The sequence below is a fragment of the Cydia amplana genome, chromosome 7, assembly GCF_948474715.1.
Source record: "Cydia amplana chromosome 7, ilCydAmpl1.1, whole genome shotgun sequence".
NCBI lineage: Eukaryota > Metazoa > Arthropoda > Insecta > Lepidoptera > Tortricidae > Cydia > Cydia amplana.
The window spans coordinates 2,715,026-2,730,365 of record NC_086075.1 but is presented as its reverse complement, the minus strand read 5'-3'; the positions used below and the strand labels follow the sequence as shown (position 1 = coordinate 2,730,365).

The following is a 15,340-nucleotide window of genomic DNA, read 5'->3' as shown; positions in this document are numbered from 1 at the left end:
CAGCGGCCGGCATTTATTACCTGAACACTCGTGTGAAAATGACCCAAGTGAACATGAATGATTACCAATTTTGAGATCTATCTTAATGTTCTTAACAATATAATCGCTAGGTAACCAAAGTAGTATGGGTTTTTATTTTTTTAAGGTTCTCGCGTGAAATCCTTCGTTTCGAATGCCGCTTGTGTGTACTTTTTTTTGGGTCATTGGCAGATTTGCTGTTTTCGCTCAGCAGTAAATTGATAATAATAAGAAATAACCACGACGTAATTCATACTTATTACCTGTTATTATCTGTTATTTTTAACTAATATAGGTAGTTTTTGTCTGCACATCTATTCTTCACGAAACTATATTACTTACTTACACAATTATACATGTATAAAATGTATTTCTTTGATTGAAATATAATTATATTAATTATGTAATTAATGATGAATATGTTAGCTTAAAAGTAGAGATGCCCCGAATAGTGGTTTTGGCCGAATACCGAATACCGAATTTTCGGCCACCCTCTCGGCCGAATACCGAATATTCGGCATGAGATGCGAACATTGTGAGTCACAATTATTATGAAAACTGTTCGCCAACAAAGCACAACGTTTGCTAAGATATATTTTTTGTAAAACAGAACTAATAAATAGAGTCAATCAAATCAGACCCATGATAAAATGAAAACATTCCATAATCAACAAATGCTTAAAAAAGGGTCTTCCTTTTTAAAAACTTTCCAATAATACTTTTTAAATATTAAATATACTACATACCTAATTTTTCGTTTTTTTTTGTGTAATTTTTCTTTTTAGTTAGGGGCAACAGATATTCGGTATTCGGCCGAATAGTAGGCAACATTCGGCCGAATACCGAATATTCGGCAAAGTGGCCGAATAGGCCGAATACAGAATAGTTGCCGAATATTCGTGGCATCTCTACTTAAAAGCAATAATAGTAAAAAAAAGCGGCCAAGTGCGAGTCGGACTCGCCCATGAAGGGTTCCGTATTTAGGCGATTTATGACGTATAAAAAAAAAACTACTTACTAGATCTCGTTCAAACCAATTTTCGGTGGAAGTTTACATGGTAATGTACATCATATATTTTTTTTAGTTTTATCATTCTCTTATTTTAGAAGTTACGGGGGGGGGACACACATTTTACCACTTTGGAAGTGTCTCTCGCGCAAACTATTCAGTTTAGAAAAAAATGATATTAGGAACCTCAATATCATTTTTGAAGACCTATCCATAGATACCCCACACGTATAGGTTTGATGAAAAAAAAAATTTTGAGTTTCAGTTCGAAGTATGGGGAACCCCAAAAATTTATTGTTTTTTTTCTATTTTTGTGTGAAAATCTTAATGCGGTTCACAGAATACATCTACTTACTTACTTAGTTCTTATAGTTTCGGAGAAAAGTGGCTGTGACATACGGACGGACAGACAGACGGACAGACAGACGGACAGACAGACAGACATGACGAATCTATAAGGGTTCCGTTTTTTGCCATTTGGCTACGGAACCCTAAAAATGAAGGTTTTAATTTAAACTAGGGACGAGTAGGTTTAAAATTAAAAATAGGGACACCTACTTCGATTAATATATTGTATAGTTGGCTAAATATATTATGTCAACACAGTTATAAATAATTAAAAAAAAAATCGTACGCCAAACGAGTTCATCTGAAGTCAACATTCAGTATTAGACCTTACATACCCAGAACTAGAGCATTGATTGGGTCAACCTGTTTCGGATCCGTTCGGGCCGGTGTTAAGTACCCGTGTAAACGGAGATACGTATCTGAGAAACGTGTCTTGGGAACGTTTATTGGAGACGTATCCGGATCTCGGCGGTTCCGTGTAAACCGTGTTCTTAGCACCGCCGGGCTTAAGAACACGGGTATTCGTTTCGGCGTGTAACACGGATACCGGGAGCCCTAGTATGGAGTGAGCAATCTATGTATTTTTTCTCTATGTCTATGGTTTACTAAGGCCGCTAGTGCTGCACTCTGGCGGCAAAACATTGCAGTAATACTCCCTGAACATCCCTTACTTATATACTTACCTTTGTTCCAGATAGTGACCGCCGCCGACCGCTGCCGGGGCTTGCTATGAAGCGCAAACTTTGCTCCGGTCCCTCGTTTAACTTCTCATGCGAAGACGACATGGAGGAGCTGAATGTGGTAAGTCTATCCTTTTCCTTCTCTCTATTTTTACACAGTTCACTCCACTCTATCTCTCTTTATTACCTACACGATTTAATTAATAGTGATTGTTGAATTAAAAATAACAGTATATATATAGAATTATTTATTTGACTGAGACTCTAAAATTACAAATATTAATTGTATTATTCGATTTATATGAATTATAAATATGTCTCATAAATAGCTGTAAGTTACCTAATTGGTTTATGAGACTAAAATAGTAAATTTTTTCAGCCTTTGGACATAATTTCTACAGATAAAGAAACACAAAAACTTTAACAATAAATTCGACAAACGCCAAATTTTTCGTTTAAGAATTGAATACCGTTTCAAACACTAATGGCGTTATTCATAAACGCGTTACAAGCCTGAACTAGCTATGAATTGTTTGTCTTTATCTGTCGTTTTGACTTATTTTGTAAGAAAAGGATAAAACATAATTTAACTAAATCAGGCCCGTAAAGTTTTATGAACAAGGGGGTAAATCGTAAAACTCAAAGTTCTCACGTCTCTGTCGCCGCCTCACTAAACTCAACGGTGGAAACATCTTTTGACCTCAGTTTCTTACGCTCTTTTTGCGGCTGTGGCTGTACCGTCAACTTTTCCACTTCAAAGTTAAGTCTAGCTTTATGCACGTTAAGATATTCCTCATAAGTGTTTAGCGCTTCGCGTCTCTCCTTTCCTTCGCTCAGAGTGGCTTCCCATGAGAAAGACGCGTGGTATGGATTTTCTTTCACAGTTCTCATTGCTGAATCTTTCAAGTATTCATAGTCTTCCATATACTCTCTCTTTACTGCGCCTTTGTTAGGAGGTAGATACGTCTTCGCTGGTTTCGGTGGCTTTTTTATAGCCTCAGGAAATAGGATAGCCACGGTGTCATTGAAGATGTTTGTCTGGTTTTTCATAATCTCGAGCATTCTTCTTTCTTTTTCTAAACGCTGCGCTTCCAATTCGCGAAGAGGCTTCTCTTGTTCAATGAGTTCTGCTTTGTTTATTCTTTTCTTAACTGCAATAGTTCGTTCTATCAATTTGTTAACTATCATGGTCCATCTTTCTGCCGGTCCTATAACTCGCTGTTTCGCTAGTCTTCTCGCTTCCGCTTCCTCTTCTAGCCGTTGGTCTTCTGCCTCTTTAGCTTTTCTCTTTTGTTCCTCCTTTTCTAACAGCAGTGCTCCTTCTTTTCTCTTTATTTCTAGCAGAACTTGAGGATTGTGTTTCAGCCAATTATCTTGCCATGATATAAACGATTGCATTACGTTGAGCTCTCTGCTAAGCATGCTGTCAACGCGAGCTTTGTAAGTTTCGTTTTCGATCATAAATATTGGTGGGTCTAAGAACATTTGAAAGGAACCATTGGAGTCACTTACTCCGATGATATTCTTTGCTAAAGGTAACGTGTGTAAGTTTATACCCGTGAGCTGTGCGCCGGAGAGTGTTTGTACTGCAATAGGTAAATCACTTCTCAGTAATAAATCCCAAGTCTCCATATTACCTTCAGCCGTGGTGATAAAAAGCAGACTTGGCTTGTAAAGTGACCAAACACCGTCAGTTAATCTGTGAGGGCGCTTTTTCCATATCAAGGGCCGATTCATAAGCTTGTCAGACCAGATTGCTATTATCTTTCCACCAACTGTCATGGTGATATGATGAAGAAATGGATTTTTCTTAGAGCATGTTATTATTCCATCGTGAATGTAACAACGGTACTTAGTGACGCAGTACTCAGAGTTGACAAGTTCTCCAGTATTAAACGCGTGACCCTCCCATGTAATTCTTCTCATCTCTCCGTGCTGTGAGCCGCAGTACATTACTGTGTTTAGATCTTCTTCTTTCTGCGGCAAGATGGAACATGAAAAATATTTCCTGCCTGTCGCAATAGGTTTAGGTGTATAAGTGTAAGTAATCGGGCAAGGGGTCATAGCCAAACTCTGTAGTGGAAGCGTGTCGGGTTGTCCCGTTATTCCAAGTATAATTTTATAAGAGGGTTGGAACACGCGATCCAAGACACAGAATGGTGAAACATCAACTAATAACCCAGATGGCCTTCTAGCAACGCGATGAGATTTCTTAACCTTCTTACCCCCAAACACTGCCACATTTTCGACTGACAGGTTCCAAATTAATATTGTACCATCTTCTGAGCCGGTAAAAAATATGGAAGATTTTTTCTCGTCAGTTAGTAGCTCTGTGAATCCAGTTTGAGATATAAAAAAGTTAGGTGAGAGCCACTCGATGGCAGTTACAGCGCCGTAATGATTCGTCATCAAATTGCTCAACGCAGTTGCGGGCACCACTGCCTTATCAGAAATCCTCTTCATCCATCCCATATGTGCATTCATTGCTATACGATACTTTTCCCTCGTTTCAGTCAATACTTCAATCTTCTCTACATTTTCTAGCTTGTTAGTCAAATCCCAAACAACAACTTGACCGTTTATACATCCACCGATCAGTATGTTTTCATTAAAAGGGCAAAATGAAAGCACCTTCACTTCGCGCGGAGATTCGAGGTAAAGTCTTGGCAATAAGCTATCTATATGACTCCAGATCATAACAGGGTTCAACCCATACACCGCCCTTTTGATTGGATCAGGACGTGTGCTAAACGTTTTCATCACAGCAGGTGAAGCGTCAGCGTAGGAAATGGCGACAATTCCAGTCCACATAGGATGAAAAACTGCAGAGGACACGTACTTATTCTTGGCTTTAACGTCCGTGAAGCAAACATAATCCTCAAACGTCATAGAATCATATACTACGCCAGTGGCTTTCTGAGTCACTAAGTTGGGGTAATCGTTACAATACATGTCCATAACTGTATTAAGTGATATAATAGAGTCCAATTCGGGATCTTTAGTAGTCATAAAATTGGTCATTAGCTTTATATATGACGCCCGCCGCATGCGTATTTGAGCGTCTCGGAATGGTTTGAGTGCGACTTCATCTATCGGTTCCTTTTCTGGTTCACTATCTTCATCATCGTCATCTTCATAAAAACCATCACCACCGGCACCTTTTTCACGTTTTGTATCGCCACCACCACCTTCTTCGGTAGTGTTTGCGCCAAGAGCATCAGCGATAGATTGCGTCCAGACATTTTGCGGATATCGCAAATCAGTTTGCGCATGTCTAGTTATTTTAGCTGGATTTGCTTGAGCCGCTGTGTCTATTCTCCGTTGAAACACACAGTTGAACCTCTGTCTATATGGTGTGAGTTCTAAGTAACCATCTCGAACGGAACTCGAATCTCTGACACTGAATTTCTCTGGCTGGTACACAGTGGGGAACCCAGTTTTTATTTCAAGCTCTAAAAACGGCCGAGTATTTATTGGAATGAGTTCAGTAATCTCTATTTCACTTCCAAGACTCTTCCAAGGACGTGGTTTCTTTTCCACGGCCTTTTGTAATTTCCTTGCCTGTCTTTTTAGAAATTTCTCTGACTGAAACTTACAGTGGTCTCTTGCTTCGACAGTGGTACAGACGTAGAATTCATCGAGATCATTGGAGTCGTCTTCTATGAATCCCATTAGAACTTCGTTTTGTGTATAAGCTTCTAATTCTGCTTTCAACGGGAAGAATTCTGATAGTTCGCCGCCGACATCTATGTTTTCCATAATTTTGGCTTTACTGACGAGTTTCCAGGGGCTTTGGGGGGTTATGTCCTGGCCCATGACCATTTCAATTTGTATTTGGGTTTCTTCGCCGACAGCGATCCGATGCACTCCGTCCACATCATATTTTGGGACGAATCGCTTTCTTCTGGGCTGTGGTGGTGATGGCGGTGCTTCGTCCATTTTTCCGTGGTCAGCGTGCACTGTAATCGATAATTAAATCAACTTTTATATTTGTTTACATGTCAGTAATTAATCACTCGTGTTATTGACGTTGACGTATTAATTTAATTTTTAAATATGAGTGCAATTAAAACTTTTTACGCGAGTACCAACAAAATGATCAAATAAATTAAAAATCAAATGCGGTTTGAAATGTTTACCAAGGTTCATTAATTTATTAGTACATGGGCAATCGTAAGCTTATAATTGTTAGAATCTACCTATTTAATATCGAATTATTTAAAAAATATATAATAATTAAACTAGCTTCTTACAACAATGCCGGAATTAATATATGGTAATTAGTTCAACGAAATTAAATTAATAATAATTATCGACACCGTGAAATTCCGCTATCGGTAACTTAGGCAGTTATTAAACTTGTATGAAAATACGACCTCTTAAAATTAACTAGGTAATGTAGGCAAATTTGGAGTTTGCATATTGGAAACGGAAACTTTCATTCCCATTAAAAGTAAATTAACTAATTTACTTTTAATTAAGAAATGCTCAAATTTTTGATTGGAGGCTTTGGCCACAAAAGCGAAAATACCTTGTACAAATATGCTTTATGAATTAATTAACATTTTCAATCATTCGAAGGCCTTTTATTCAAACGGTTTTGAATCTTGTTATAAATCATCCTAACAAAAACATAAATGTAAAATGAAAGCCAAGTTCAATATGTGTCGTCGTTGTCGCTGACAAAAGATTTGAGATCAATTATGGCCATTATGGGTGCCAAGTTCTGTGCTGTATAGAAAATCCTGTAATTATGTCCTCCAACTCCTTTTGACTTGGCTAGTTTTTACCAACAAACCATAATTTTAGGGAAGTAACATAGACAAATATAATAGCGAATACTTAAAAACTAGACAAATCCTTCATAATAAAAGTAAATGATGATCTAAAAAACGTGCGCCCGAGTTGACAGCTGAACTAGCACCAACGTCAACTTAAGATATAGAATCTGTTCGGAAAGAGAAGAGTCGTGGAATGTATTGGGCCTTATACATTCCACGACTCTTTTCTTTCCGCACAGACTCTATAGTGTGTCCAAGGACTGTCTCATTTCAAACATATAGATAGAGAGAATCATACTATCTTTGTCTTAGACTAGTACTAGCACCCAAAAGAAAAGTATGAGTACCTATTTTTTTTTGTTCCTATTTACTGACAAATTGGTTTGACCAACTATATATTATAATATCGTAAAATAAAGTGTAAACGAAAAAAAAAGTCTACTCCAAAAAAACTAATTGAGAAACTCCTCCTTCTTAGTTATAAAAAAAAACTGCGTTTAAAGTCTTTTATATGACAAGTTAATATTATCTGTCTACGTTTGACACACTCCAAACGTCAATTAAATGTAAAATATATCTCCTATTTCTAAAATTTCTTAATATTACACAAGAAAACGCACTTTACATCGATTATTAAATATAATTTCACACGTTACGTTTCAGCTGAAACCGCAAGCAAACAAGTCTGGGGAAGACATTTCCAATTGGATTTACTTGAATAAGTAATTCGTTTTCAGCTGAAGCAATTTTTATTAAAACGCCAGCTATTTCTATCAAATTGAATGGAAAATAAAGAGAAAATGGTGCACTTTATGTTACGTGCAATGTAGCGGTAACAGGTAAATATTATTAAAATAACCAGCTTAATAATGAAACTTTCAGGTTAGATGATTTTCGAGCGTATCAAAAAACAAAATTGGTAATATTGCTATTTACTTAAAAGGGACCTAAACGCGTATAATATACTTTGAAATTTTCTCCGACGTTTCAATGACGTTGTGGTCTCGGAGACAAACTAAGGGTAACATTCCATTTCTGACCGCAGCTGCACTACTGGTACTGAACGCGTTGCTGTTACTGTCAATTTCCATAGTAAAATGAAGAGTAGTGCAGCTGCGGTTGGAAATAGACTGTCACCTTAAAACTAGCTAAATTTGATGTCTACCTAGTGCGCTGCGCGACTTTAAGGGCTTATTTAGATGGTGTGAGAACTCGCATGCAAGTTTTGGTCAGTCGGCTGAATTGGATGTAACCTCAATAATAGTCCGCAATGTAACCTAATTCGCATGCGAATTCGCGCACCGCCGACTAGATTAACCCGCCTTCATGTGCAAAAAGTCCAAGTGGATAAACAAAACCAACTACCGGTGGTTGGTAAAACAACTGAACGTTACGTTACGTACTCGGGACTGGGTTGTTTACAAACTGCACCGTAACTGCCTATTAATAAAGTTAAAATTTACTCACGTTCCACCAGAGTCTGCGTCTCACCAGTTTCCGCAACAGGCTCATCTTCATAGCTATCAGACTCACTATCAACAACGACTTCCACTGGTTTCTCTTCAATATCACTGTCTGAGTCACACATTTTTACTTCTATTACTTATCTTTTTAGAGAAAAGTTCATGAGTGGCAACCGCGAGATCGAAGCAATAAATAAATATCAGGGGACATCTTACACAGATCGATCTAGCCCCGAAATAAGCAAAGCTTGTACTATAGCTGATGTAATAGATGATGTAGAGAGGGAACGCCCGTTCCAAAACAGGCGGGTTGTCAATCGCTCGTTGATTATTGTATTCTTTCAACCGGTCGAAGCAATAGAAGGATCCAGTCGTTGCTAGGATCCTTAGGGGTAGCATATAGCATTAGACATATTATTTCGGCTATGATAATGACTGACAAAAGTGACAAAGGTTATTACAAAGCGCCTTTATACAAAACTACCAACTTTGAGATGGATTTGAAATTTTTGTCTACTTATTTCTTGAAATTATCTCTCATCATTTCTAAGACCTATTAAGCTTGAATATATTTGTCTTTGCCACGCAATTATAAAATGCGTACAAGTGAGGAACCATCACATTTATCTATAGATTCAAAACAGTTCGCGTAATTAGCAAGCCAAATAGCCAAAACTATTATACCCTTTTTGTTGAAACTCTATCTTGGTACTGTGTATGCACTAAAATCTAAATTTTCACTATAGACTGACGATAGGTAAACCTAACAGTCCATGCACTGTTTACTTTATGTAACTACTGACACAACTGTTGCTAAGTTAAGCTACAACGGAATTAAATGACCGATGGTAATCCTTATGTCGTAGTGATAAGGTTTATAAACAGTAAATTAAGAGTGGTAACGATGGTACTTGCGTGAACTGTTGGTATGAGCATGCGCGAAGCTGTGCTGGTACGTGGTGGTACGAATGTGGGGTGAAAATAGTAGTCTCGGTGGCCAATTCAAACCTTTGTGACATCAAAATCTTTAAACGAGCAATTCTTGTATATTTATTTATTTATATGTATATATATTTCGGGGATCTCGGAAACGGCTCTAACGATTTCGATGAAATTTGCTTTATGGGGGTTATCGGGGGCGAAAAATCGATCTAGCTAGGTCTTATGTCTGGGAACGCAATTTTTTGAGTTTTTATATGTTTTCCGAGCAAAGCTCGGTCTCCCAGATATTTATATCTAGGTAAATGATATCAAACAAAAAGAAACGTTACCTACTTTTCCATTTACCTATCATATCAGTAGGTACCATCACGCTCCGCGTAATTGTTGTGGGGTCCTAGATAAATTGGTTGCTCAATACTTACGCTATAGAATTTCCAATTTAGCAAGAACCCTAAATGGCATAACAATCTAGTGTGGTGACTTAGTGATTTTTTAAATATTGTCATCCGTAGGCTCATTGGGTACCTATATAATAGCCACGTAACTTTTCGTTAGGATTTATCATCCCGATACATTTCTTTTTCGTTTGGCGTTTGTCGATATACGATTGCCATCTTAGCTAGGTCCCAGGAGCGAGCCGAACCTAAATACACCTTCTGTCATTTACTGTCACTTTGACATTTGTGTTTGTAAGAAAAAGACAAAACATAATTTACTAATATTTAAAGTTTTTTATATTGTTACAGGCAGCTCTCTCCCGCCGCAAGGAGTCGGCGGCGCCGCTGACGGGGGACAAGGACGGCGCCATATTCGGCTTCTCATACCCTCTCGCTCTGGTGCTGCGCCTGCGAGTCCTACAGGTTAGTATTGTATTTTCAACCTTATACTGAGGCAATAAAGTTCAATTGCTATTACACCAACGATAATATAAACGTTGTGTCTTTTGTTACGAAAAGCAAAAGATATAGTTTGATAGTTATGAATAGACCTTTAAACATATGACGATAAGGCCATCATTTACATTTACTTTAGCTTTATATAAATAAGGGTCCATATTTGTCAAATATAAAATGTCCACCATATTAGTAAACTACCACTTACTATCTTAGTCGAGCAAGCTGCTAATGTGTACCCTGCGTTTAGTGTCATATTGTATTGTAATGCAGCAAGAATTTTATAGAACGTGACGCTGACGCTGTAAACAGCGTTCGGCGTCAACTAAAGACCAAAGACCAATGCTTACTGTCTGCCAAATGAGGAGATGCCTAGCTTCAAGAAAGATGAGTAGGAGACACTTTCTATACATTTTTTTTCCGTTTTCATACTCAAATAAATAAATATTATAGGACATTTTTACACAGATTGACTACTTAAGTCCCACAGTAAGCTCAAGAAGGCTTGACTCAAAGTCGGTAGCCTGTGCATAATTATGTACATTAAACGTGCCTTAAGTTCGTTCATCTCTGTAGCCATCTGATTAAGTATTCCAATTAAACGTCAGCAATAAGGACGTAGGTAGCTCTAGGTAGCTAAATATTCATCCCCACTGATCCGATTACGGTGTTTTCAGAGTATTTCCATATTAATTAGTTGTTGATGTCGACACTTATCTTGCGGAGCTATTTCTCTCCCGATTTGTTGGTATAGGATGCTTGTCTTGGTTTTTAACTGACATCAATAAAGAAGGTTTTTGATTCATCGGGCTGGTATTTTATCAATGTTCAATGGTTTTTGGAAATCGACAGACCCTTTTTTATCTATAGTCTGTCAAGGCGAATATGTCAGTAGCAATGTATAGCAAACTAATGTATGGTATCCCTAGGAAACGAACAAAAAGCAGCAATGTACATACATCGAACAACGACGAACAAAACGGTTCCAAAGATAAGATATTAATGTGACCAAGTATAGAATATTCTTCTTGAATAGTCGTAAAACCAAGAGCAGCCGACATTATTGGACAGAGCTCATGCAATCCTGTGAAACATGTGTTTTGTAACAGTTCATTACAGTTCAAAAGCAATTATCGCAGAACTGGGCTGAATAACAAGACAAACTTACGTAGCCACATGGAACTTCACATCGTCTTTGCCACAGATCTGCTACCAATAGATCCATCATTTATCATTATTACTTACGACGACTTACTTATCTGAAGGGGTTCTTTCATGCATGTTATCGTGATTACCTGACGCAACTCAGCCGTAATGTTAGTTTAGTTTATATTATAAATGTCATCAACATCATAATTTTAGCCCTCAGTCGCCCACTGCTGAACATAGGCCTCGCTTCGTGTACGCCACTTATCCCGGTCCTTTTCAATTTCAAAAAGTGCCCCGCGATTTTTCGAACGTCATCCACCCAACGACCCAACGAGCCAAGAATGTATGTTAGTAAAAGTATTTTTGTTTATATAATAAATAATGTTGCCAGAAATGAGAGTTACTTATTCACTGTCCCAACTGACGAGACAACAGCGATGATTCCTACTTTTTGACAAAATATATTTTATATATTTTTACTTGTAAATAAAATACGCCAAAACATCCAATGTTATCCCTTAAACTCAAATTTTGGTGTGCGCTCTAAAGTCATAAGCATAACTTATAAGTTCAACTAACGATATACACGTAACTGTCGATAGATACCAGATTCAATAATATTCCATGATTCATAATGCGGAATTTAGTGGACGATAATCTGAACCCAACTTTCCAGGAACTTCTAACCCCGTATCCAAACTTGCAGTTCCTTTGAGGAACAGCTTACTTTAAACTTTAGCCGTCTAGTTAGTTTATACAAGTTTCAGGTTAAGAAGTAACTCCAGTAACATTTCAGTGCAGTTACCAGTATTTATCATTTTCAGCGGTGGTAATCATAATTTTCACCACTTTTTTATTTCTTTCAGATCGTATGCGGAATATCAGCCATGGTGATGGGTAGCGTGGCGTTCATAGAAGAGAGGCAAAAATTCAACATGGGTCTTGGTATACCTGCTGGGGGGATCAGCGTCTTAGCAGCTGGTAAGCACAAACGATAGGTACAGTCAGCAGCAGAAGTTGCTAAGCGGGCGAGGTGTTCAAAATTACCTTGACACGCTCTTATTCTCTTAACAATAAAGTCATGTCAAGATCATTTAAACACCTCGCCCGCTTAGCAACTTCTGCTGCTGACTGTACGTCAACCGGGGTGAATATACGGTTGGGGTAAATAGGGACAAAACTTAAAATGAGATTTACCTGACAATTTCTTAATATCTTCCCACACAAATTGTATTATACCAAATCTACTATTATTTTCAATCGAATGATACAATATGTGTGAGTATGTATTAAGAGATTGTCAGGTAAATCGCAATTTAAGTTTTGTGCCTATTCACCCCAGACATCCGTATTCACCCTGGTTGACGGTATATAATATTATATAGGTACCATGGACAGACTAAAAATAGACGATGTAGCCAAGAAATGGCTTCATCTATTTCTACTTTTGAAAATGTTTAACCCAATTTCTACATTTATTTACCTACTTTTATTCCTTAAAACTCCCGCCTTTGTTATTTTAACCTATCACAATTTTATTTTATGTTCGCATATTTAACACTGTACGAGGTACACTTAAGTTACATCTACAAAGGCCTTTGTAAAGTCAAATACCTTGCACACATGCCACAAGTAAAGTGTCACGATTCGGTACGCTACTTATTACATTACCTGCTCACAAGATATGCTTTGTTACCCGCGACACTTGAAGGGGATAGGTTATGGTGATGAGCGGAGCGGGGGTTCAAAAGCGGACGGAGAGTAGAATTAAAACTCGCGCCATAAGACGCTTAGGATGTAATTTTTAACAAGCAGAAACGTCTGCGAACGGCAACGGAATATATATAGACATCACTCTCCATAGAAAATTGCCTTCCAAAAATGTTCGTAAATCGTCGAGCGTCGTCAAGTGGAGCCAAACAGAGTGGAGCAAATATTAATTTGTAGTTGGTAAACTAACCGTGTCCTTTTCAATCTATGAGAACAATACTTTATTAACGGAAAAGTTAAAATTGTACTCAGTTCAATTCATCTCTCATTTGAAACATTATTATATCGGAAAATTATTTTTTGGAATACGTCCAATTTTTTTTCATTATTTTCTTTATTGTATTCAGATAAATCAACTTAAATCGTGTTCCCAGCTGTGTCCATCCACACATCGCGGGCTTGGTCTGTGACAAGCGGAGCGACAGCGGGAGCGGGCGTGGCGAGCGTGCTGTGGGCGGGTGCGGCGTGTCTTCTCATTGCACTGGTGGTGCAGTGCTGCAGGACGATAATGGGACCACCTGGGTTGGAACATGGGTATGAGATTTTTTTTTATGTATTCAGGTCTGTATACTTAGGTATGTCTTAAACGCTCTCACGAATTTTGATTTATATTTATTGACATTGTCTTAAATTCAGTACACAGTTACATCACGTCAAATGATACGTTAAATAAGTAGTTGTACAGTCACAAATGTCCGAAATCTGAAATGTTTACTTAGTTAGACATTCATTCATTATCATACCAGAGACTGATGACCCCACAGTCAAACTCATTGTTGAGTTTTGCGGGGTTATGATTATAGTTAAGAATATCACTGTACTTTATTAATTAAATAAATAAAAAAATTGACTGAGACATTAAATTTGTTAGACAGAGACAATATAACAAAGTTTATGAATCATCATCATCATCATGGTGGCCTTTTGGTGATCCAATCTTAGATGTAGGCCTCTTCCCTCCTCTTCCACTCCTGTCGATCCTGTGCCCGACTTATCCAGTCCCGACCTCCGTGTTGTCAGATGTCATCCATCCAGCGCTGCGGTGGTCTACCTCTCCCTCGGGTGTCCGCTCTGGGCCTCCATTCTAGTAAGTAAGTAGTAAGTTTATGAATATTGTTCTTCTATTCATCCACAGGGACGCATACGACGAGGAATCCCGCCCATCCCCCCGTGACCTCGTCGTCATAGCGTGCGTGCAAATCGCTTTAGCTTGCGCAACGCTCCTGAGCGCGGCCGTGTGCGCACGGATCGACTGCGCATGACGCGAGCCCCCGCGCACACTCGCGCGCCGTCGCGTGTCCGCGCCCGCGGATGCCGCGCCCACCCCTCCTAGGGATAAGGGGGGAAGGGTAGCTTGGTTAATATAAAGGGTGGATCGAAAGTATCTAGTCATAGTATTTATTCATGAAGATTAAAAGTGTGAGTCAAATGGTGTTGATGATAGTGAAAGTTATCAAGATAAAATGTACAGATGTAGTGCATAATTGTTTTCCTTTGTATTTTCTCGGAAACGTTCGTATTTGTCATGCTACTTCCATCAACCTCAGTACTTTTTGTACCAAGACTGACTGAAATAGCAAGACACTCATACGTCTCCGTAAAAATACGAAGAAAAATAATTATGCACTACATCTGTATACGTTTGAATGATTTGGTATACTTATTGTATTATATAGTATATTTACTTATGGTAATAAGACTATTTATAATTAACTAAGTATAAAAAAAATTGTAGTCTGTATTAAGATTTCATATCTAAAATGTATAAAAAATATTTTATTTTCTTAGCTGCTTAATTAGGTAGTAGGTAGTTCAGTTTGTAAAAGTTCTGGCTGAAACCAAATAGGTAGAGTCTGTTCAGAAAGAGAACAGTCGTGGAATGTATTGGGCCCCATACATTCCACGACTCTTCTCTTTCCGCACAGACTCTATATTATAAATGCCAAGCACAATTGATTCAATCGCGCTTAATATAATAACTATAAATCTACCCTATTACCTTTTCTCAATTACCAAAATCACAAAATCTGACACTTGAATTTACTTAACCGAGTTTGAAGTTAAGCGACTTATTTGCGAAGTGCGAACCTTGATCTTTCTTGTGCTATGAAGTGGTTATGTTTAGAGTAAAATTGTACATACAGTAGGTATGTCATTTATAGATATTCATATCTTAGTTTACAAATCTTAGTATGCAAAGTTCATAATTTTCACAACACTAAATAAGCTCCAACAGTCTTCTTCCTCGCGGTATCCCCGCATTTTACCACGGCTCATGGGAGCAGCG

General features: G+C 38.0%; 2 protein-coding genes across 2 annotated transcripts; one reads left to right on the top strand and one right to left on the bottom strand.

The window, feature by feature from the left end:
• The first annotated feature begins 2,066 nt into the window (after nucleotides 1-2,066).
• On the top strand, nucleotides 2,067-14,420 carry LOC134649396 (uncharacterized). The gene is made up of 5 exons (XM_063504144.1): nucleotides 2,067-2,176; nucleotides 9,988-10,101; nucleotides 12,150-12,264; nucleotides 13,428-13,587; nucleotides 14,189-14,420. The coding sequence occupies exons 1-5, from the start codon at nucleotides 2,105-2,107 to the stop codon at nucleotides 14,313-14,315; spliced, it is 588 nt and encodes a 195-aa protein (XP_063360214.1). The 5' UTR covers nucleotides 2,067-2,104; the 3' UTR covers nucleotides 14,316-14,420.
• Nucleotides 2,704-6,024, bottom strand: LOC134649692 (dynein axonemal intermediate chain 3). Its single transcript, XM_063504519.1, has one exon. It carries the CDS (start codon nucleotides 5,992-5,994, stop codon nucleotides 2,704-2,706), a length of 3,291 nt encoding a protein of 1,096 aa, XP_063360589.1. The 5' UTR covers nucleotides 5,995-6,024.
• Nucleotides 14,421-15,340: the final 920 nt, after the last annotated feature.